Source organism: Thamnophis sirtalis, unplaced genomic scaffold, assembly GCF_051295495.1.
Source record: "Thamnophis sirtalis isolate CommonGarterSnake01/CBP01778 unplaced genomic scaffold, rThaSir2_p1.2 scaffold_11, whole genome shotgun sequence".
Classification (NCBI taxonomy): Eukaryota; Metazoa; Chordata; class Lepidosauria; order Squamata; family Natricidae; genus Thamnophis; species Thamnophis sirtalis.
In genome coordinates, this window is record NW_028261391.1 from 35,009,403 (window position 1) to 35,035,525 (window position 26,123).

Genomic DNA, 26,123 nt, shown 5'->3' on the forward strand with positions numbered 1-26,123 from the left:
AGCGGCCTTCGATACCATTGACCATGGTATCCTTCTGCGATGGTTGTGGGAGGTGGGAGTGGGAGGCACCGTCCTTCGGTGGTTCTCCTCCTACCTCTTGGACAGTTCGCAGTCGGTGTTGGTCAGAGGGCAGAGATCGACCCCTAGGCCCCTCAAGTATGGGGTGCCGCAGGGTTCGGTCCTGTCTCCCCTCCTATTTAACATTTACATGAAGCTGCTGAGTGAGATCATACGTCGGCACGGGATTAAATACCAACAATACGCGGATGATACACAGTTGTATCTGTCCGCTCCGTGCCAACTCAGTGAAGTGGTTGAAGTGATGTGCCAGTGCCTGGAGGCTGTCAGGGTCTGGATGGGAATGAACAAGCTTGCACTCAATCCCTACAAGAACGAGTGGCTATTGATGCTCCCTCCCAAAGATTGGCTACTTACTCCATCTCTCAGGCTGGGGGGTGAAATTATACGCCCCTCAGACAGGGTTTGCAATTTGGGTGTCCTCCTGGACCCACAGCTGATTTTAGAACACCATTTGTCGGCTGTGACCAGGGGGACCTTTGCCCAGGTCCACCTGATGCACAAATTGCGACCCTACCTGGACCAGGAGGTCCTCCGAATTGTCACTCATGTCCTCGTGACGTCAAGACTGGACTACTGTAACGCGCTCTACATGGGGCTGCCCTTGAAGAGTATTCGGAGACTTCAGCTTGTCCAGAATGCAGCCATGCAAGCGATTGTGGGTGCACCTCGGTACACCCACGTCACACCTATCCTTCGTGAGCTGCACTGGCTGCCCGTTGGTCTCCAGACGCACTTCAAGGTGCTAGTCATTACTTTTAAAGCCCTACATGGTATTGGATCTGGGTACTTGAGAGACCGCCTCCTGCCAATTACCTCCCATAGACCTATTAGATCCCACAGACTAGGCCTCCTCTGAATTCCATCTGCCGGCCAATGTCGACTGGCAACTCCCCGGGGGAGGGCCTTCTCTGTGGCTGCTCCGGCCCTCTGGAACGATCTCCCCGTTGAGATCCAGACCCTCACTTCCCTTCCGGCTTTCCGCAAAGCAATTAAGACCTGGCTGTTCTGGCAGGCCTGGGGCTGCTGAATCTTTCAGCCTCATTCGAAGGGTATGACTGTTGTTGCTTTTAAAATGTGTATGTCTTCTTATTTTTTTATTTTTATTTTGTACCCTCTTCCCTTTTGATTGTTAGCCGCCCTGAGTCTCTCGGGAATAGGGCGGCATACAAACTGAATCAATCAATCAATCAATCAATTGTCAGTGGGGAAGCCTACAAGAAGGCTACACAGACACAGGCACACAGACATTCACACATATCATTAAGTAATAAAGTTAAAGACAAAACCTATTTTATTATATTGCTATAGTTTGATGTGGATCACAGTGGTTCTTTTTTATCATTTTATTTTATATTCAACTTTGAACAAAATGTTAAATAATTTTATGCTTGTATCACTCATATATTTGCAAATAATATGGTAGAATTTTCAATTTTCTTTTTTTAATTTCAATGTTAATTTTTTAAAACTAATATTTTTCAATAATTCTAATTATATTATATAAACATTACTGCATTTAAATCTGCATTGAAATAATATAATGCATAATAAATTACAACCTTACAATAAAACAGCTTGGTACACATATTACACCCTTTTAGATATGTGATATAACACATATATTCCAAAGTGGTGGAGTTTACCATAGAACAGTGATAGCTCAGCTTGCAGAAACTCATATTTTTAATGGCAATCTCGAGAAAACTTTTTTAAAAACCTGTCGAGAATTCAATTAAACATCATTAAAATACATTGAATATTTGGTAAAGAATTTAATTTTCATTTACTTTCCAATGCTGTCCAGGCTTGCCATGCAACATATTATAATCTTTCACTTGCAATTTTATTCAGCCTTCTTTTATATTGCTATAAAAGCAATATTTTCCCTTTCTTTGCAAGTTGTATTGATTATTTAGGCACAATTACAATCTCTATTCTATTTATTGTGGAACAGGTAACATAATAGCTGATGCATTTATGATTAGGCATTTACTTTTTTCAATTAAAATTAATTTTAAAATTATTTATCTACTAGCTGTACCCGGCCACGGGTTTCTGTGTCCCAATCTGGTTAAATGGAAAAGAAAGAAAACAGAAAGAGAAAGTTTCTAATATGTTTAATTTCACAATGCTTGTGGGTATACAATATTTTTTGTTGTTCCATTGTCTGTGCAGATATAAAGATTGTCTGGTTTGCCAACTGATAGAACACACAGCATATAATTGTCCATGTGAGAAACAATTTTCAATTGCTGGAAAAACGTTGGACTGGACACATTTACCAACAAAATGCAAAGAAAGAAATATTCCCAGGGTGGTTCCCTCTGGGCAGGGTCATGCAATTGCCAGGAGTGGCAAAGTTCATGAGGGTCTTGCCCACCTGGCGGGCCCTGCCACTTGCTGCACCAGCCACGGCTCCTCCGGCAGAGGCAGCCCCCGCATGGAAGTGAGCCACAGCGGCCCCTGCAAGAGCTGCCATGGAGGATGCTTCTGCAGGTCCTGGCAACCTCCATGCTTCCCGCGACGGGCAGCCTCTGGAACGACAGGCTGGATGGGGCCCCTCCAGACATGGGTGGGGGGCCCCAGCATGGGAGGGAGGCTGGGGGTATTCCCCATGGGTATAGTGGGACAGCAGGTGGGCATTGCCATTGATCAGGCCGTGGGGCTGCTGGGCCGGGTGAGGCTGGTTGGGAGAGACAGCGCTGGGGTTGTTGGCCTCATGCAAGTTGTTGAGCATCTCCTCAGAGGAGCTGCGCTCAGGCTCCACCAAGTCGGTACCCCCGGGACAGCGAGATGTCCAGGATCTTGGAGAAGTCGGAGGTGCCCCGGGAGGGCAGTAGGAGACCGAGATGGAGGCTGTGGCGGAGGCCAGGGCAGGCGACGTCGACTGGGCCAACAGGCCGGGCTGGAAGTCCTCCAAGCAGGGAAGCACTGCTGCTGCTGACCCGCCGAGGCAGCATTGTGGGCTGCACCATCTTCTTCCTCTTCTGCACCTCTGACGCTGAGTCAGGCTGTTGCTGCTGTGTCTGCTGCTGCATTGGAGCAGGCAGGAGGAAGGCCTGATGCCACCCACCGATGACGACGCAACACCCTCAGGCTCTGGCCCAGCCGGGCTGAGGAGAGGAGGAAGTGGCCACCGCACCCACCCCAGCTTCCCTCCGCGGCGGCAGCGAGAGGCGGCCAGCATCCCTGAGGAGCAGGAGGAGGAGGAGGGAGCCGCCCCTGGCAATGCGGACGTGAGGCAGCCCCCACCAACCGCAGCCCATCCAGAGATGATGATGACGTTGCAGCCGCTGCCTCATGTGGCACCCAGCGGCCACACCAGCCTTACTGCACCTCAGGCTGACACCGCCGCTGCCACCCCATCAGAGCCATCTTGGCGAGGTCATAGCTGGCTCACTGTGAGGGGGGTGGAGAGCATGTGCTTGCCGGCCGGGCTGAGGAAACACTCCACCTCCACCTCCTCTGGAGCTCTGCTGGGCTGGAGGAGGCCTGCTTAAGGGCGGGGGCAGGTGGCCTAGGAATGGCGCAGACGCCACTCCACCACAGACAGCAAAGACCCGGCAGGTGGGGAGGGGAGAGAGCAGAGGGGGAGGCCGAAGGGCTTTGTCTCCCCTTGGCGGAAATGGGTGAATCTTGTTGGAGGAGGGACGGAAAGGGGAAAGAGTGCGGATGCAGCACAGCAACACATATAAAGGGACCATCTGGACAAAGCTGGAGAGAGGCCAAACTGTTCCAAATAGGTTCACCGACAAATGCGCGCTCGACAAAAGCACCCCGATGAAACCACGGCAAGTAAACCGTGAGGTCAAAATTGCGCCGATGAATGTATGCAGAAGCGTGCCAACAACAGTGCGTCGACAAAAGCATGCCTTTAACAAACAACTAATAACAACCTAATAACCCTAATCCTAACCCTAACCCTAACCCTAAACCTAATCCTAAACCTAACTCTGAACTTAACCCTTACCTTATCTTAAATCATGCTTTTGTTGGCGCGGTTTTGTCAGCGCGTTGTTGTGGGCACTTTTATGATATCACGGTTTTGTTGGCGTGCTTTTTTTCGGCGCGCTTTTTTCGTGCGCGCATTTGTCGGGTCATATACTAGACTCATGAAACACTATAGTAAATGACACAGCTCAATTGCAACACAATGTCATACGAAATAATTAAATCAAAATGAAAATAAATCAAAATCTATAAAAATTCAATATAACAATGCAATTGGAAACATTGAAATGAAATCGTGAAATATTTAGTATACTGTGTGTGCTTTTACGTCCAACAGATGGCGCTGGTTTTCAAAAAAGCATGCTTTTACCTGTCACAGGTGTGACATCTGTATAATATAGGTATACAAAAACACGGGCGTATTCGAATGCAATGTTGTGTCAAAATTTCAAAGCAATCGGTGAAGAACTTTTGGAGATTTAAGAGCTTGAACAAACAAACATTTACATTTTATTTATATAGATTGCACACACACTATATTTGTGTATATGTGTATATATACATCTATGTATGTATTCATGAATAAAATAATTTATTTCAATTATGTAATAAAATATGTAATTTAAAAGAATAAATACTAATAATAATTCATTGTGATGCCAAAGGGAAAATAGGAAATGAAAGCATTGGGTATATAATTCACTTTTATAAAAATGTGGGATAAACATTTAATAAATAAAAATAAAGTATGAATGTGCTGCTGAAATGGTAAAAATGATATAGTATGTTTGAGAAAATGTGAAGAACTATACACTGTCAGAAATAAATACCTTGAAAAAATGCAGTTATTTAAGTATGCATTTACCTGCAAGAACAATTCTTGTCAATGCTCAAAATAGTGCATTTTCCACATCAAAAATATCCAATCTACTACAAGTGATTATTAAAACACATAAAACAAACAAAAAGTGCCTATAATTACTATTGTAAAATTCTATTGGTGCTTATTCAATTTGATATCCAAATTTAGGGACTGAATGGAATAAAGTATTAGACTTTCCTGTTTTGCCTAGAAAATGAGAAAAAAATGGTAACATCACTACAAAAACTTCAGGAAAACAAATTATCTTATTCAACATTATGTAGTATTTTGGACTTAGTGGACCCTATCATGCTTATATTAGGAGGCTTGGTGACACAATAATTAAAATGCAGTATTTCAGGCTAATTCTGCCTACAATCTGGAGTTCAATCCTGATTGGCTCAAGCTTGACTCAGCCTTCCAAGACTTCTGAGGTTGATAAAATGAGGACCCAGATTGTTGGGGACAATATGCTGACATTGTAAAGCTGTCAGAGAGTGCTGAAAAGCACTTTCGAGTGGTCTATAAGTCAAAGTGTTATTGCTAAGTGCTATTGAAAAGGCTTGCATAAATTATCATGTCTTTAGAGATGTAATGAGATTGATTCACTTAAACATATGTCTATATTGGGTTGTCTAAATGTTCCGTTTATGGAGGAATTTTTACACATAGTAATATAATTTCGAGGTATAATTTAATATGTTCCAGTGTTATTCCTTTCACATGGAGTTTGACATCTGGACAAATTAAGTAGATTCTAAGTGCTAAACTTAAAGCTAAAAGACTTGGCCCAATTATTCCAAAATCTGCTGAACCAATGTTATTAACATTTATGAATAAATTACTTATCAACATGAATTAGTTATGGATGAAGCTACATCAATTAGCTCTGGTTCTTATATTATTATTATAATTCTTAATATATAATATTATTTATACATATTATAAAATTATGGAAGTAATAGTGTTTCTGTCTTCTATATGAATCAGTAATCACTTTGAGTATTGTATCCAGGATTCAGTTAAATGTCACAACTTTTTGAATATCTTTTAAATATCCCCATTCTAATTCAAATATTCCTGATACAAGGATTCTAAACAGTATAAAGGTCCCATTGAAATTATCTCTGATTTTTATTGTTGCGGTTATGTCAAGAGAATCAAAGATTCAGAAAAAATTACAATTACTTCTCACATTCTAGTAATTAATAGTGTCTTAGTAGAATAAGGGAGAACATTTGTTTCCTGACTCATTTTTTTTTTATTTTCCTTTCATTCTTAGTATGGCTTTCCTTGAGCTCTGATAAATTGTACAGCAGCCACTGTCACACATCTTTTAGACCCTATATGGCTCATACAGTAAATATAGTAGCATAAGTCCATCCATATCCATCAGCTCTTTTCTTTTCCTGCAGGGACAGCAGGATAGTGTGCTTATATACTTTAATCACTAGATAGCGCTGAGCTTAACTGCATTACATAGAATCATATTTTTCCTTTTGCTCTCTTGCTCTTGTTTAGCTTCCTGACTGAAAAGGTTTTTTTAAAGTTTCCTATTATCAGCAAGCTTCTGATTAATTTTCCTTGATAATTATCACTATTTCAGAGAGCTTCACTTCTAAAAAAAGCATCTAAACAAGACTAGAAAAAAATCATATCTCAACTCTGCTGCAGAAAAAGGGCCTTAACTTTTATTTGTATTTATGCAAAACATCATTATATTATGCCTTGAAACAACAAAAAAATTCCAATGTACATATTTTCCTTTCTTTTAAAAGTATTTTGAAAGATGTCATTAAGAATAAATGTCTCATAATACAATATGTCTATAAAGGTAAACATGTTATTTTAGAAAATAAATATATACCATCTTATACACAAGATGGTAGCATTTCCTATTCACACTTTTGATGGATTATTAAACAATATACACATGAAATAGAAGTAAAAATAATTTCCAACTATTTTATGGACAATGATGATATAATTCATTTGCTAATATCAATCTTCTCATTAGTCAGCATAAAATTACAGAGAGCATAGAATATGTTTTAAATTTAACTACATTCTGAAGTAATTCAGAAATTATACAGCTCTAATGTAATATCATGTAGTAAATATCTGTGAAATGACCTCAGGGCTATATTTCCTTCTGCATATATTTTCCTCTTCTGCTGCTTTGAAAATTACTTCGTATGCCATTTTGAACAATGTCCATAGAATGCTACTATGTTCAAAGCTATATTGTACTTAACTAAGGGCAAATTAATAATAATTAATTTGCCTTTAATTACTATTAGAGTCACTCATTCACATCATAGTGATACAGCCAACAGGGTTACTTAGGCTGCTGCATTAAACAGGGCAAAAATTGAATATTTGTTCCCATAGATCATATAAACGATTCAGAAAATTTGTTTTTCAACATGAAAAAGGGAATAGCATCAGCAAAATGTTAAAAAGCAAGATGTGAACTTGCTAAAACTTTGCAATAAAGTTAAACAAAGCTTCAATGAAAGGTGTATAGATATGCTAATGCAACTCTTATCATTCTCAATAACTCTGTCAGATGCACTCTGTGGACCAGATTAGAAAAATCAATGCCACAGAAGATTAGAACTACCTATATTGAAATTGGCTTCAGATAACAAAATCTTGCAAATTTGATTGTGCTCATCCTGCCTCCATCTTTTGTTTCTTATGTCTCAGTAAAACATGAAGGCACATGCTTCTTCTGCTTCTTAATATTATCTTGTTTCCCAGAACACAAAAAAAATCAGTCGCCTTTGTCTAAGTACAGATCTCACATATTTCCGTCAAAGTCATCTCTTTTAATCTCAACAAACTCTTGTATTCAGAGTGATAAGTACCCATAAAGTCAGTGTCAACACTTGATTGCACAGACCTTGTGCAGGATAATTTGCCCCAGTATAATCGTGTAAGAGTTCCAAAGGTGCATCCATCACTGCTGTAATTGAGTAAATCCACTTTACTGTTACTCTTTTCTCTTCTCTTCATCATCTCTCCCAGCATTATGACCTCCTTAGAAAAACTGGATCTTGACATACTATACCTACGTTGGCTCATCTGTGCCTTGAGTGAGAACTCTGGAGTCAATATTTTTTTTGATTCATAGGTTTGTTCCTTGATTAGCCATAGTATTCTCAATAGATGTTTCCTATACTAATATACAAAAGTGCTAGTACTACTTCTAGTCTACTTCTTCAAAATTAAACTTTCATTTCCATAGAAAGTCGCATGTATAATCATTGCCTGAACAATTCTGATCTCTTATTTCCATCGTCAGTGTCTTTCCAGATGTTATGTAATAATATTTCTTGCCTTTTTAACAATTGTCTTAAATTGTTAAGTTCCTAGGAGTGCAGTGCCTAATGTGGGTAAGAGGCTCAGTTGGAGGTTAGCAAGCCTGTGTTGAAGACTTGAGTACTGCTGCGGCAGAGTGATCTCCTGTCATTTGCTTCAGCTACTTGACATGGACATGAAAGAAGCCCCCATAGGAATCCCCCAGGCAATGGTGATGTTACCAGCTAATCATTTTACCCCAAAGTACCTTAAATCAGTGGTCTCCAACCTTGGCAACTTTAAGACTTGTGGACTTCAACTCCCAGATTTCCTCAGCCAGCAAGCTGAGGAACTCTGGGAGTTGAAGTCCACAAGTCTTAAAGTTGCCAAGGTTGGAGACCACTGCCTTAAATGATACACCCAACATGAATGGGATCCGGAGATTAAGTTCCTTTCTTATATCTTTATTTTTCTTGGCTTTGCCCTAAGTTTTAACTATTTGTACTGTTATAATGTTAAAATGTTTCCACAATTTGTACTGATATCCATTTTGGTTTATTTGATTTCTTTGCCAATCTCTTTTACATACATCCTTAACAACTTTCTAATATAATTCCACAGTTCATCTGGTTCCCAGGCATGCCTCAAATTCAGGTAAGAGCCTGGAAGATGATGATCATTCATTGGCTAAAATGCATTGCTTTCTAGAGGGACTGTTCCCCACTAGCGTTGACCGACAATTTCCCCTTCCCCTGGAAACAATAGATTGCAATAGATCACAAGCTGGGGTCTTATGGGCACTCACTGGTATTCTTAATATCCCTAGGCTTTGACCAAGCAAAGCAAGTAATAATCAATAGAATGAAAGATATGGAGTTCCAAGAACTAAATAGGTTGCCTCTCCACAGTAGGGACAGAATCAAACAGGGTGTGTGGGAATTAGCAAGATATCTAAATGACCTGATCTTCCCAGAACAAAGAATAGCTTTCTTCAGAGCCAGTTTTAACATTCTTCCTTCAGCACTTCTCCAGGGCAGGTGTAACAGAACAACAATAGCAGAATAGGTTTGTATATGTGGTAAAGAGAAATTGAAGATATCTCACATGTTCTATTATACTGTGAGCTATACAGAGTTTATAGATCTGCATATATTCTCCCCTTATTAGAGAGATTGCCAGGGAGGGTAGACAATTTTTATGTAGGCTTTCTCCTCCAAGACACAAACCCGGCTACCACATATGCAGTGGCAAAATTCTGTGTTGTTGCAATATCCCCAAGAAAAAAAATTAGTTACAGAATTATAGTTGTCATCTTGTACCAATTATTTGGACATATCTCTAACAATTTCTGGACCATTGTATTTAATCCCATACTTATCAGCTTTTCACCCACGTAAACCAGGGAGTGACCTGAACAGTTTGAGAACATTTATGTTATTATCCACTTTTAATGTCAATAATTTTTAAATATATTTTAATGTGAGTACTTTTTTAATATATGGCAAAAAGTAATGTGTATTGCTGGGTTTTGACCGTAATAAAGATTTATACTTATACTATACTGGTTCCCAGTCAATAAATTTTAAAGGTTGTCTTGGAAGTAATGGTATGTGCTTAAGGTCATATTGTGCAAACTGTTTGGCTTTATTCTTAACCATCAGCTTGTCTTGAAACTTGAATATGAACAGTTCCTAATGTATTTTTCCAGTGACGCTGCAGTTTTCCTATTAACTGAGCTCTTTGATTTCTTTGTACATTGCTATGATCAATTTAATTTTTCTGAAAGTCCTTTGTCTATGTATATTGTGTTGTTCTGTTATTTGAAAAATACACATAAACATACAATAAAGAAATGATTTGATTGGCAAAAAATGATAAACGTTCTATTTCTGTTCAGTTGCCCAATCCATCAATATAGTTTATAAATAAATAAACTACTACCGTAACTCATTATTTCTAATGGAGGCTTTTTAGTCTTCAGCAACAACTTTCCATCAAATACACATTGAATGTGAGTGTAAAAACTGTCTCTCATCTTCTGTATCTGTGCTTAGATCATAATTATCTAATTCAAAATTATGAAGTCTAGTTGTACCCATTCCTGACTATGAAAGTAATACCATACCCATTTTATTTTTCACATTCTAACTAGTAAACATTAAAAAAAATCAGTATATTCTGGAACTGTCCTATTCTATTCCATTTGAATTCCCTGATGCCCAAGAGGTAGTTGATTCAATTTATCTTTATTGGCACTGAGCTTCTCCATGTTTATGCTTATTACATTCCATGTTCCCACTGAAAGTCTACTTTGCTGTTTTGGAATTTCTAATAATGCATGACCAATATCAGCTTGTAAACATTCACAAAGCTTAAATCTAGCTGCATCATAAATACCATTAATTCTGAAAAATCCACAGTTCTTCTCCAGCAGCATACTAAGTGTCATCAACCTGAGGGGCCCATCGTGCATACTATATATCCTCAATAATCTTGTCTATCCCTATATTTTTTCCTGGTAGATGATGAAATTCTGAGACTTTGTACCATAGGCATAATACCACTAATGCAAAATAGAAAACAAGTTATATCTTAAATATATATAGGTAAAGGTTCCCATCAGTCATGTCTGACTCATGGTCATTTCTGTTTTTTGGCCAAGTTAGCCAGCACTGTCCAAAGATATTTTATGTGATCATGTGGCCAGCATGGCGTTAAGCCAAAGGCACGTGGAATGCTGTTAACTTCTGACTGAAGTAACACCTACTATTAATCTATCTGCATTTGCATGCTTTTGAACTGCTAGATGAGCAGAAAGTTGGGGCAAGTAATGAGAGCTTACCTCATTGTACAGAGCTTGGTCTCAAACCCGGTCTGTCAGCTTCAGCTGACAAACTCAGCATCTTTAACAGCTGAGCCTTCATGCCTCATTGAATCAGATAGGAAAATATTAAGCAATAGGAAATGTTCATAACAATGCATGGACAGGGCTGGTAAAAAAATATTCACTAGCACACATACATAATTTTATGGTGTTAAAACATTACAACTGTTATATTTCCAATGAAGTGATAACTAGCTTATAGAAATAAAGCCTAATGTTGATAATATGACAAGGTCTGATTAATTCTGCAATTACATTAATATAGGCTATCATTTATTTCCTGTCAGCTGCTACAGTACAACCAAAAAGGTCACACTTTCAGAAATTAAATTAAAAAGTACACATAACTGAATTCTAAAATATTTCATGTAGAAAGAATATGCTAAGATATCTACAAGGTGTCTTCAGAACATATATATTGTCCTGGAAATGTTGGTTCCTATTTTAAATGTGAAGACTTACAGTAAAGCAGCAGTCCCTAACCTTTCTGGCTCCACGGAGCGGAACATTCCCCACAGTGGTTGTGGGCAAATGGTATCTTAGGCATTTGTGCCTGCCACTTGCATAAATGGAGCTTCATGCACTCACCCACTAACTATATTTAGAAATTTATAAGATTTGTAATATATAGATATATAAATACAATTGTACAATTTTATTATATTAATTTAATTACCATGTCACTAGAGATTTTTCAAGTTAGAGACTTGAAAAGGAATACATGGATAATATAGCTAACCCGTCCTAGTGATTATCTTTTTGCCAGGCTTTGCCTGGATTTCAAAATGAATCAGGTTACATTATGATTTGGGGTGAGATACTGAAATACCAATAGATAGGACATGTCATGTTCCTCAGCTGTTTAAAGTCTTAATCAAGCTTCTGTTACTGTTCTTTTTATCTAAATGAGAGTGGAAACTTCTGTTCATTTTTATAACTGCCATTTCTAAAAATGTCACCAATTTTATCCCAACATGCATACATTTTTGCAAAAGCAAACGAACATTTTAAATGGCAAGATTCATTACATTACTTCAGCTACCATATAAAGACTAGATGTGGACTTTAATGGAAAAAAAACAATATACTTAAAATAATAAGATCAATGATGTCATCTAGAAAGGCCAGCTCATCGATGAGACAGTTACGCGGGTGTGGGATGACCAACTGCTGGCATCTCTGTATTTTGGCAGTGGAGCACTAAAAGAGTTCCAAAGCCCTGGCTTCGTCCACTGCCATCTGCAATGTAATATCAGAACGGGCCAGCAACCTCTGCTTGAGGCGGATGTTGCGGACCCCACAGACAAACTGTTCTACCAGCGAGTCATCCAGGTCATGGAAGTCGCATTGTATAGCTGCTGTAGGTAGTGATTGTAAAAATTGGCTGACTGTTTCTGTGTCCTTTTGGACACATTGTTGAAACGCATAGCGTCGGGTGATGCACGATGGGGTTAGCGCGTAATGATTTTTAAGTTTTGCGATCAAGGTGTCCCATGATAAGGCATAGATTGTCAGTGGTGAAGCGAGAGCTCTTGTGGTTTTAAACATCTCCGGCCTGAGCTGAGGAAAAATCTGCACTTTCTGTCCTCTGGTAGCTCCTGATAGTTATTGGCTATCAGGAAACATTCGAGAAATCCGGCCCACAACTCTGTAGCAGAGCCGAATGGCACAAAATGTGTTAGCAAAGCCATAACCAATACCAACTGAGGAGAAATCGCCTTCAAAAGAAGAGAGATAGAGGGGGAAAAAAAACCTTTTCTCTTCTTCTTTCATAGTTGTTCGAGTGGTCATCTGTCAGAATCCCACCTTCATCGCCAGTATTAAATTCTGGGATGACAGAAGAGGCTCGGACAGCTGAGGTAACAGGAACAATAATTTATTCACAGGAACAAGATAAGACACAACTATATACAGATTCCGCACCGTCCTTTGCTTGACAGCTATTTTTATGAAAGCTGTCAAGCAGGATAGCCAATTGCAACCCAGTAGAAAGCCCGCTTCTAGCCCGGTGAGCCAATAGGTGCAAGCCATCAGTTGCTGGGCTGTCATTCATATGTCGAGGACTTGCGGCTGGTCCTAAGTCAAAGAACTAGGACCGGTCACAAGTTGAGGACATAACAATCAAGGCATTTCATTTTTTCCCCAAAAGAAGATCAGTAGTAGCAATGGGAAACTACTGCATAACCTATAAATAGAATCCCTATCATGTATTTAGGACTGAACATCTCCCACCATATACTCTTTACTAGCCATGCTGTACAATTGTAAATTGCTGCGAAACCATATGGAATCAATGAAAGATACTGCATAGAGCCAAGGTGGCGCAGTGGTTAAATGCAGCACTGCAGGCTACTGCTAGATCAGCAGGTCAGCGGTTCAAATCTCACCGGCTCAGGGTTGACTCAGCCTTCCATCCTTCCGAGGTGGGTAAAATGAGGACCCAGATTGTTGGGGGCAATATGCTGACTCTCTGTAAACCGCTTAGAGAGGCCTGAAAGGCCTATGAAGCGGTATATAAGTCTACTGCTATTGCTATTGCTATTGCTATAAATAAATAATCTTCCATTTCTCTTGAAAATACTGATCTCACAGAGAAATTGTATCAATTACAAACTTAATTCTTATTATATTGATTTAATGGGGAGAAATCTGTTTTCAAATAAATCTATATTTCTTTTTAAAATTTCCTGTTCTCTTTCAGTAATTGTTTCCTTAATCTTCTACAAATCCCTTGTGGTAGTTAGATGGGTTTTTTATTGGTTTAAACATTAATCAAATGTATTCTTTGTTTTCTCTTTTGCCTTATTTTTGCTTTTCAATTTATTTGAATTTGTACTGTTGCATATATTGCTTATTTAAGAAGGGCTTCTGCTTAAAGCTTTTCTGCTCTGTACACTTCCTAGATTCTTAATCATGCTAGAAACTTGCAATCTTTAAATTAAATCATCACTTTCCATTTGAGCTTTTTTATTGTGATTTTAAATTCCCACATTACTAACAAATGTTATTTCCTTATTGTGACTTTTCTATCCCATTTTCTAAATTACAACAATATCTTTATTTTATTTCACTAAAACATTACATTAAATGTCCATTTTAGCTATGTGGCTTATATCATTTCTGTGTTAAAATTTTGGATTGCTTTCAAGTCTACTTCAAACATCAGCTGAAATCTAATCGTCTTAGAAAAGTACACTATACTTTGGTTAGAAACCAATAATTTAACTTCTGCTACATTTTAGCAGAAGCCCATGTTTAAAAGTAATGAGTACATAAAATGTTAATTTGTCAGTTAATTAAAGCATAGCATGATTTAAACAAATGTTTTATTAAATACTCAGTGTTTTTAACTTTTTATTTTGCTCTATTTATGTTTTGTATATTCTAAAGAGGGAGGGATAATAACTGTTGCTTAACTATATGACAACAAATTAGTGTCAGCTCTTGTCATATGCTAAATAAATAAAAAAATACTGTCAGCTCTTAGCAACAATAGACATGTATTTTTTTCCAGGATGACCTGTCCTGCTTTATGGGTTATAAACAACACCCTGAATTACACCAGAAAGCAGATGAGTAAGTACTGAGGCTCATAGAATAGAGGTATCATTCTCATGCCACTGCATTCCCTTTGAAGCTTTTGAATGGTCTTCAAAGGCAGCCCCAAGTAGAATTATTTGCAATAGTCAAGCCATGAGATGATTAGAACCTGAGTGACTGTCTGAAGTACAACTTGTTTAGCACGTCATAACTAACAGACGCTGAACAAATTGCTATAACCGGAATATGTTTCTATTTTAATGTACAGCTTATTTCCCTAACTGGAGAAAAAATTAACACTCTTAAGGAAAAAGAGGCTACACTGAAATGCATCTGTGAAAATGAGAAGTTCCGGAACAGCATAGTTTTAAGGTCTCTAGAAAAGTTAAAAGTACATAACTTTGCACATTAACCAACTTTGTATAACTTAAAACATGGAAATTAAAAAAAAAACAGACCACATTTGAGTTGTGTAGAATTTCCTAAATTTTTAACTTGGATTAGAAAAACTAACAAGAAAAATATTTTATCAACAACAACAGAACAAAAACAACAATCTTATTTAAAATGTTTTTTTTTAATATTCTTTATCTCATCGGTTATTTTCAATTTCCCAGCACAAATTCATGGGCACTGGCTATGTATGACTCCACAGGTTTCAACTCTTTGGTAGTCTGAAGGTAGAACTTTTGGCAAAAATTAGTACATCTTGAGGTGGGGTTGGTGTGCTGCTATGAAGGTAATAAAGGAGAATATCTGCAAGTCAGGTGTGAAATAAGGGGTCCTTGGTGCTCTCCGAGTCTGCTTGTTTTCTTGCAGATGTTTCATTACCCAAATTAGGTAACATCATCAGTGCACGCTATGAGAATGTAAGCTTTGCATGGTGTACCTAATTGTGGTTTTTGGTGGATGATTAGTTTGGTGTGATTATGAGTATCTGAGATAAACAGATTCATTGGCTTGGGAAAAGAGAAAAGGAAGAACATGGGGAATGTAGAAGGAAAGGTTGGCATATGAAGAGTATGAAGACTCAGAGAGTCATAGATGAAGCAGATTATCTAGATCCTTTGAGTCAGTGTTCATGGTAGCCTACAATACTAATAAAGTATTGTTGCACTTGCAGATGACTTTTGAAGGCTTTCATCTGTCTTGATGGATCTCTCAGCAGCTTTTGTTATCATCAATATGGCTTCTTCTGGATGAGTTCAAAGAGTTTGAGGACAGCGCAATTTTCTAGTGGTTCCTCTGTGGTTCCTCTCTGGCAAGCTCTACCTCACCTTGTGCCTGAAAATATATACTAATTTCTCCCCCCCCTTTTTTTAATCTTGCATATTTCCATTTTTATCTCTTTTACTTGTACCTGATTACTGGCCTTTTGACTATATTTAGAGTTGAATTTGGCAATTAGTTTATATGCCCTCAAGATTCACTAGAGCCAGTTGGCCTTTGATTACTATCTGTTTGCAACAAATTTAAACCTTTAAACAATACAGAGAGAAAAGTACATTTTATGGTATTAAAAGTCAGGCCTAGCAGTAATGATTTCCCTCTCAAAGATATAAAGGCAAAGTTATTTTTATTTTAAGATTTTTCTTTCCCCATCCAATCCAGCTCAGGTTCCTTATAATTTAAACTGATAAAAGTCATGTACAATCTTTTAAACTATTAAATAAATAAATATTTTCTAGTTAATAAGTATAACTAATAGACTTTTTAGTAAAAACATTCATAAAGGCTTCAGCACTAAAGTTACTTACTGAATAATCAATTCTTTGAATTCAACACAGCTTATACAATGTAAGTTGGCATGAAATTACATACTTAATATATTCAAACTTCTTTTCACAGATCACTGAAGATTTTTTAAATAGGAATTAGCAGGTGAACCTTCTTACCTCTGCTTGCTATGAGAGGGCTCTTGATGTAGTTAATATTCAATACTGTCAACTAATTTGTACAGCTACATCAATTCCTACTCTTTGGGGAACCTGAGGACGATGCAATGATAGACAATGTGATAAAACAGCAAATTGTAAGACAGGTAGTGATGTCAATTGTATTTCATTAAAAAGCCATCCTAGGTCCTAAATACTAAAAGCAGAGTGAATAGATCACACTTTCAGTCATCATTAGTTATTTTCACTGTAACAGAGTACAGTGTATTCTGAGTGTTTTTCTGAGTATTAAAGCTTTCTTAGAATAGACCTTGGGAAGCAGCAATCCAAGTCAAATTCTAGGATGACTAGTTTACTGTAAACATTGAAAGAAAAGTCAATTTTTAACATTAATATTAGATCCTTTCATGCTATGTAGCATATTGGGAAGCAAGGGATCTTCAGCATTTTCAGTCTTGAGTAAGTACTTCAGCATCTTCCCATATGATGTTTACAGTCTTTAAGTCCTTCATGAACATTCTTCGCCATGTATTTTGAGGGCTTCTTCTTGGTCATTTGGCATCTGGAAGGTCGATCTGACTTCTATCTTGGGGATTTGATTGTTCTCCTTGTGGAAATTGTGACTACAAGTTGGAGTCTTCTACATGTGTCAATGTTGTGCAGTTTTCAGGAAAAACTCTTTTGGAGCACTTCTTTATTAATAATATGGTAAAAGGATTCAGCAAAGAAATCTTTGTTGGAAGATGTCAAGCCTCTTGTTAATACTTGCTGACACCTTCCAAGTCTTGGCATAAATGGCTGTTGGATCACTATAGAAACAGGCAAATGGAGTTTAAGTTTCAATGATATAGACAATGAGAACCAGATTTTATTCATCCTTTGGAAAATAGCTGTTGCTTTGCATTACAGCATTTGACATCCATCTCTGCATCTCTATTTTGGGCTATCACACTACCCAAATATGTAAATAAGTTATTTCCCCTTATCTGTCTAGTGGCGCTGCATATACTGTACATGATCTTTGATTTCTTGGCACTTACGCTGAGGCCAATTTTGGTTGCTTCTTCATCTAAGGCAGTCATCACTTCTTGTAGTTTCATCAAATAGGGCAATATTATCTGCAAAATCCAGGTCTTGGTCAAAATAATGAATGACTTTCCTGGTGTGTGATATTCATTGCATACATAGTTTAGACTGAAATGTATCCCAGGAGTCAGTAATCTCTATTCAAGGTATCATGTTAGGAAGGAAAATGTTGTTATCAAATAACTTCCACTGAAAAAATTAAGGACAAGTACACAACCTCACTAATTTTCACAAGCTTCTCAAGAATTTCCTAATCCAGCCATACCCTGGAGCACATGGAGTTTATTAATGGGAGTATCATTTAATTGCACTCATTTTAGCAGCAGAATCACCACCAACTTCATAAAATTTATGCTCAAGGAAGCCATTTAATGTATAATGCAATAATATCCTTTTAAGTATATTGGCTGCAACTGATTGACAGCTACTTTTGGATTCATGAAAATACTTTTAAGTTTTTAGGGATGTGTGTAAAACTCATCCAAATTTAGATATGTATCAGACATCTTTAAAAATGCATTAGGCTTTCTAAAGTGAAGCAAAGCAAAAATCTCTCCAAAGTGACTAGAACTTAATTTGAACTCTAAAAGTTATTGGTGATCGGCAATTTACGACTTCCAGAAGCCAAATATTATTTTAAAAAAGAAGTTAGCAATAGCAATAGCAATAGCAGTTAGACTTATATACCGCTTCATAGGGCTTTCAGCCTTCTCTAAGCGGTTTACAGTGTTAGCATATTGCCCCCAACAATCCGGGTCCTCATTTTACCCACCTTGGAAGGATGGAAGGCTAAGTCAACCCGAACTGCCAAACTAGCAGTCAGCTAAAGTAGCCTGCAGTACTGCACTCTAACCATTGCGCCACCTCGGCTCTCTTCAGTTAGTATGTCTTCAGTTTTCCATGGCACAATGGATAGAGGTGGATACATAGATTTAACATCATATTATCATCATATTATATTAGCGGTCGTAACAGGGAGGGGCAGATATGGCGGGGACTTTAGGGCTGGCCATTACCGGGGAAGGAGGGCTCGCTACATCAGAGAGATCCCTCCTTCCGGCCCTATGAGTCCCACTCCGAGGCCAGATGGCGCGAGTAGTCAGGACCCTGGTCTCAGGCTGTTGTCGCTAAATGCCAGGTCTGTTGTTCACAAGGCTCCCCTCGTCCGGGACTTAATTTTAGACGAGAGGGTAGACCTGGCATGTATTACTGAAACCTGGCTGGGCCCGGAGGGAGGAGTCCCCCTCGTAGAGATGTGTCCAGAAGGATTTCAGGTGCTTCATCAGCTGAGAGCCCAGGGAAGGGGTGGCGGTGTGGCTATTGCTATCCGGAAGTCTTTAGCACCTCGTAGGATCCCTGCTCCGGAGCTTGTCGGGTGTGAGTCCCTGCTGGTGAAGTTGGACCTCAAGGGTCAAGTGGGTCTGCTGCTAATGTACCTGCCTCCCAACTGCGTTGCAGCAGCCCTCCCCTCGCTCCTCGAGTCAGTAGCCGAGCTAGCAATTGAGTTCCCCAAACTTATGGTTCTGGGGGACTTCAATTTGCCTTCGCTCGGTGAACACTCTGACGGTGCACAGGAGTTCATGGCTTCCATGACAGTCATGGGCTTGACCCAGGTAATTCGGGGCCCAACCCATTCAGCGGGTCACATGCTCGACCTCGTATTTTTCTCGGAGCAGTGGACTTGTGATCTTGGTCTGAGGGGTAATGAGATCATACCCCTGTCGTGGTCAGACCACTGCCTACTGAGGCTTGACTTCTGGAGGCCAAACCCCCACTGTAGGGAGGAGGAACTGACCAGGTGGTTCCGCCCCAGGCAACTTATGGACCCTTTGAGGTTCCAGACGGAGCTTGGGGTTATTCCTGATACTCTCAGCCGCAGTTCGGCGGAGACTCTGGTTGCCGCCTGGCACTCGGCGGCATCGGGGTCCCTCGACCGGATTGCGCCACTATGGCCCCTCCGGGTCAGCGGTCCCCGGAGGCCTCCTTGGTTTACCGAGGAGCTCCGGGAGAAGAAGCGCCGGAGGAGACGCCTAGAGCACCTGTGGAGGTCCGATAAGTCCGAACCGAACCGAGCGCTTTTGACAACATGCACCAAGGAATATATCAGGGCATTGAGGACAACAAAAAGAACATATATTGCCACCTTGGTTGCGTCCACTGAGTCCCGCCCAGCCGCCCTGTTTAGGATAACCCGCTCCCTCCTAAATAGGAGGGATGCGGGGGACTCCCTGCAGGGTAAGGCTGAGGAATATGTCCAGTTCTTAGCGGACAAAGTTGCTCGGTTTCGGTCGGACTTGGACTCCACCTTTGCAGATCCAGCCGAGACACAGGATGATAGCTTGGCAGACCATCTCTGGGTTGAGTTTCAGGATGTTGCCTCTGGGGATGTGGACAAGGCCATACGAGCTGTGAGTGCCTCCACCTGTATACTGGACCCGTGTCCCTCCTGGCTGGTTGCCAACAGCAGTGAGGTGACACGAGGCTGGATCCAGGCGGTCGTAACCGCCTCCTTTCGGGAGGGGCACTTCCCCGCCGCACTTAAAGTGGCGGTGGTGAGACCCCTCCTGAAGAAACCATCTTTGGATCCAGCTGTTTTTAACAATTACCGTCCAGTCTCCAACCTCCCCTTTGTTGGGAAGGTTGTTGAGAAGGTGGTGGCCTTCCAGCTTCAACGGTCCTTGGAGGAAGCTAGCTATCTTGACCCCTTCCAGTCCGGCTTCAGACCTGGTTACAGCACAGAAACCGCTTTGGTCGCATTGACCGATGATCTCTGGAGAGCCAGGGATGGAGGCCATGCGTCCATCCTGGTTCTCCTTGACCTCTTGGCGGCTTTTGATACCATCGACCATGGTATCCTTCTGCGACGACTGCGGGAGGTGGGGGTGGGAGGCACTGTTTTGCAGTGGTTCTCCTCCTACCTCTCGGACAGGTCGCAGTCGGTGTTGGTTGGGGGGCAGAGATCGTCCCTGAGGCCCCTAACATATGGGGTGCCGCAGGGTTCGGTCTTATCACCCCTACTATTTAACATTTACATGAAACCACTGGGCGAGATCATTCGGAGGCATGGGATAAAATACCACCAATACGCGGACGATACTCAGCTGTATCTGTCCACCCCGTGCCAACTCAATGAAGCGGTGGACGTGATGAACCGGGGTCTTGAGGCCGTTAAGAACTGGATGAGAGCTAATAAACTGGTACTCAACCCAGACAAGACCGAGTAGCTATTGTGTTTTCCTCCCAACAATTTGGCCAGTGTTCCATCGCTCAGGCTGGGGGGTCAAATTTTACACCCCTCAGATAGGGTTCGCAACTTGGGAGTCCTCCTGGACCCACAGCTGACATTTGTCGGCTGTGACCAGGGGGGCATTTGCCCAGGTTCGCCTGGTGCACCAGTTGCGACCCTACCTGAACCGGGAGGCCCTCACAACAGTCACTCGAGCCCTTGTGATCTCTAGGCTGGAATACTGCAATGTTCTCTACATGGGGTTGCCCTTGAAGAGCATCCGGCGACTTCAGCTAGTCCAGAATGCGGCCGCGCGAGTGATTGTGGGCACACCGCGGTTCGCCCACATAACACCTATCCTCCACGAGCTGCGCTGGCTACCTGTTGATCTCCGGGTGCGCTTCAAGGTGCTACTCACCATCCATAAATCTCTCCATGGTAGTGGATCTGAGTACTTGAGAGACCGCCTCCTGCCGATTACCTCCCTTCGACCAATTAGATCGCACAGATTAGGCCTCCTCCGAGTTCCATCCGCCAGTCAGTGCCGACTGGCGACTACGCGGAGGAGAGCCTTCTCAGTAGCAGCTCCGACCCTTTGGAATGATCTCCCCGTGGAGATTCGCACCCTCACCACCGTCCAGACCTTCCGCACAGCCCTTAGGATCTGGCTATCCCGTCAGGCCTGGGGATAAGATTCTAATTTGCCCTACCCGAATGTTGAATGAAAGTTGTGTTTTATTGTTTTATTTTTATTTATGCACTGTCTTGTGTTTTTGTTTTGCACCCCCTTCCCATGTATTGTAAGCCGCCCTGAGTCCCCTCAGGGAAAAGGGCGGCCTATAAATCATAATAAACTACAAACTACAACTATCTGGAGGAATGGTTTTCTTATTTTTAAAGAGATTGACAAATATCTGTTTCTGCAGTGAAGCATAATTAACTTCATATCGGATCAGCATCTGTCTAGAGATAGGAAGACTTGGGAGATACTGTTGGGGAGATTATAATGACTAGAGGGGAAGGAATATTTTCAAAATAAAAATACTGGGATAACTAAGGAATATAGCCACTCCGACTTTAAAGGAAAAGGCATGTTGTCAGAATAGAATCAAAGTAAATAGCTGTGACACAAAAAAACTGATCATCTTGAACTTATAACTGCTTTTTCAGTCTTAGCTTCTTCCTTAACTGCTCTTCTTATCAGCTGCTAGGTCTGAAGGTATGAATATTTTTTTACAAGCCAAAGATTTTTTATAAAGGAATGGTTTACTTTACACTGGTTTCCAGACAGCAAGAAAATCACATTTTTCTTTTTATGTTTCTATGAACTTGTTTTTTTTTAACAACTCTGTATATTTGATGACTTGCTTCCTGGTTACATGGTAGCCAAAAGTCTTCAGGTGCTAGGTCCCAATCTTGGCTCTGATAAAATTTCCCTTTTCATTTATTTATTATTTAGAGAATAGCAATAGCATTTAGACTTATATTCTGCTTCACAGAACTTTTACAGCCCACTCTAAGCTGTTTACAGAGTCAGAATATTGCCCCCAACAATTTGGGTCCTCATTTCACCTCCTCAGAAGGATGGAAGGCTGAGTCAACCTTGAGCCTGGTGAGATTCTATCTGCCAAATTGCAGTCAGTTGGCAGTCAGCAAAAGTTTTCTGTAGTACTGCACTCTAACCACTGTGCGGCAGTGGCTCTTAAACTTAGCAATTAGACTTATATACTGCTTCACATTGTTTTTATAGCCCTTTATAAGCAATTTACAGAGTCAGCATATTGCACCCTGCAATCTGGATTTTACTGATCTTGGAAGGAAAAGGAAAAGTCAACCTTGAAACATTCAGAATCGAACTCCTGGAGGGAGCAGTGCAATACTGTATTTTACCACAGTGCCACCATGGTTCTTTTTATGGTATAATCAAAGTAATTGATATCTGATTACAAGTTCAAGGGGATTGTGGCAGGAACTGAGGTCAGGAAGTATTTTAGGTAGTTATGTATTGTCGGCCTTCCAAACAAAAAATAAATAATAAACTGAAGGAGCTGGGAATTTGCAGTTTTAATTTCTATAACGGTCTCTCTCTGACTTTGTGTAACTCTTAATTCTATAGATTACAGTATCTAAAATTGTAAGGCTCATATATTCCTATTCATCTAGGCTTTTAAAATCAATACAATGCTTCAGACATATTTTGATCAATATTTGTAAGTTACTATTTCATGTGCTCACTACACATTTTCCAAAAATATATTTTAAAAAAAGTTCAATAAGGACTACTAGACAAATTCATGGGAGAAAATGAAAAATGTTTATTCCCAAACAGATCATATTTATTGAAATAGAAAAATTTGTGTTGACATGTAAAAAGTGGATGTAAGCAAAATGAATGCCTCCTAAAATGAAATATTTTTCACCCATTTATATAAATATTTTAACATATTTTCTTTAATACTGTGATAGCATAAGAGCTACAAATCAAGAAAATGAAAGCATTTCAGAATGGATTTTAAAAGCAGTAACTTAAGTTATATCATTAATTCAGTAGAAGAACAATAACATTGAATCCAGTGGAATCCAGTGGAATGCATTGTAAAAAGAACAAAATGAAAATATAAAAATAATAATAATGGCTGGTTAATATTATTAACTGAAGATAAATTTAACTATGTAATCATGATGGACAGCTTATATAAAGAGAGTTCTCAAAAATGTATTTGTTACTAACAAACAATTCAAAATTGTTACATTATCCTTTTTATAGCAAATCTCAAAGGTGCTTTTTCAAGAGGCAACTGAACTTGTTTTTCTTCGAAGACATTTTGGTTCTCATCCAAGAAGCTTCTTCAGCTCTGACTGAATGGTGGAGAATGATTGTATAGTTTATACAACTATGACCTGGATGATCAAGAATCTACACAGACATTTTAGCAAATATAAAACTACTGCATTCCAAGCCAAATGGTTCTAAAATGAAATACTAAACAATCATATATTGATCATACACTATCAAAAGAATGCATTGCAACTATAAACAATTCATAAAGTTCCATAACACTCAGCAAACACATTGTTATTTACCTGCATATGGAACAGGAGCATCTTTATCCAAGGCAACTAATGGAGGATCCAGTATGACTGTATCATTGTTTTCAGTAATAACTCCATGATAAGATGTTTCAATCCATGGCTTGTGCTTGTTTACTAAAAAAAACAACAACACATATTTAATTAGTATAAAACAAAACTATTTTCATTTTTTAGTTTTTATGTTTGCTTCTGAAATGAAAATTGATTATATATACAATAATTTTCACTGGATAATTGGAGAACATCCAAAGTTTAGGTACATGAGTAGTTGAAATTAAACTTGAAATATCATTATTATTATATCAGTTTCTCAAGGTTTTTTCAAAGCCAAGGTAAGGGGAAAGTCTTCAAAATCAAATGTGACATTTTTTTTCCAGGTATAATAATAACTAAATAATATAATACTAAAATAATAACCATCACCTCTACTATCATCCAGTAAAGCAAAGTACATACACACATTACACATCCCACTATTCTGTTGGGTCAATTATTTTATGCAATACAGAAATAGTAAACAAAAGAAATTAAAGCCAGTAGACAAAATAAAATCTAAATCTAACAGCATACAATATTCTGCAGCTCTCCATGTCTTGGTACACTTGCAAATAATCTTTTTCACATAAGTGTAACAAATTGATACTTTTTTTGTTTTTGAACTTCTTTTCTTCCTCTTTTGGAGGATTTCATAACTCTGTCCAACTGCAATGTTATGTATCTTCCCTTCCTTTCAAACCTTTCATTCTTCCTTCAACTATTTGCATAAAATGTTCTGTGCAAGCAAAAGCATCTTTGCTTTATCATATGCTTTCGCCAACCCCACTAAAAACATATAGTAAATTTTCTTCCTTACATTCTTATAAGGACTTGATGATCTACACATCTTTGCCTGGTATATAGGTGCCATGAATTTTGCTCATTATCACATCTTGTATTATTTCAGTTGGAAACCAGCTAAACAGATTCCCAGAAACACTGAACAAACTATAGTAACCCCCTTGTGATATTTTATTCAGGCTTATTATGTTTTTCTTTGAATAAGCAATAACAATATGTTTCCAAAATAAGTATTGAAGGTACCTAGCTACTTTAAGATCATTGAACTGTTTTACTCTTGATTTAAATGGAAATTCCATTGCATTCCTTTTGATCTTAAAATGGAATCTTTGATTTAGCTTTGCCTGTTCACATCCAAAACCAGCAATTATTTAGAAGACTATATTGGCCACAATTTATTCTCCACACTCTTCCTACAAGAGAAACCATTATCTGTAAAAATTAATGCAGGCATCATATTGTGGTTATAACCAATTATTAAAGACTGTGATTATATCCTTGTCTTGACTTTGGTTAATCCTGCTTAACCGAACATTGTCAATCCTAGCAAAATCAGTTTAATCTCCTTACAGAAAATACAGCTATGTCTTGACCTTAAATATTTTAATGAGCGGAGCAATGTATTTAACTTTTCAAACATGCAAGAAAGACTATAATAAACAATATGCTCATCTGAGAATTTATAGAAGAAATATGAACACTACACTTCATGGATTGGAAAGCCTTTAGACAATTAAAGATGCACATATATTTAACACTGTGTTTGTGTATTCTAAAATGTTCATATTATTTTAAGACAAAATATAAAAATTAAATGCTATTATATTGGATATTATTTATTCAATGTGGGCTTTATTAGATCTCTTGTGGTAGCACAGGAACTCAGGCCTGATGACACGTTTCACCTATCCCTTGGGTTCCTGCATCAAGTAATATAAAATATTTAATTTCAAATTATCAGCTTTTTATCTTAGAACTTCAGGAAAAATTACTGAATCATTTATTACAATAATAAAAATTATAAACTCTTGTTTATAATAAACTTATTATAAACTACAACTTTTATTGTAGATAGATCATTAATTTAATACACAAAGTTCCAGAAATGGAAAGTTAAAAAACAAAAAGGTAGTAGATGAGGAAATCTGAACAGAAATCTGAACAGAGAAAAAAGGACAACATTTTACTTACTACAAGTAGTCCTTGACATACATATAATGACCTTTCAAAGTTGGGACAGTGTTGAAAAAAGTGAATTGCGATCAGTCCTCACACATATAACTACTGAAGCATTCTTATGGTCATGTGATAATGATTCAGGCACTTTGCAACTGTGATACATTAACAACAATTCCCACATCCCAG

General features: G+C 39.0%; 1 protein-coding gene across 1 annotated transcript in view; it reads right to left on the reverse strand.

The window, feature by feature from the left end:
- CLSTN2 (calsyntenin 2) overlaps positions 1-26,123 on the reverse strand; it is a 250,215-nt gene that overhangs the window by 142,997 nt on the left and 81,095 nt on the right. The window contains exon 2 of the mRNA XM_087725500.1: positions 23,913-24,035. Coding sequence (XP_087581626.1) covers positions 23,913-24,035 — 123 coding nt within the window. The remainder of the gene's footprint in view (positions 1-23,912; positions 24,036-26,123) is intronic.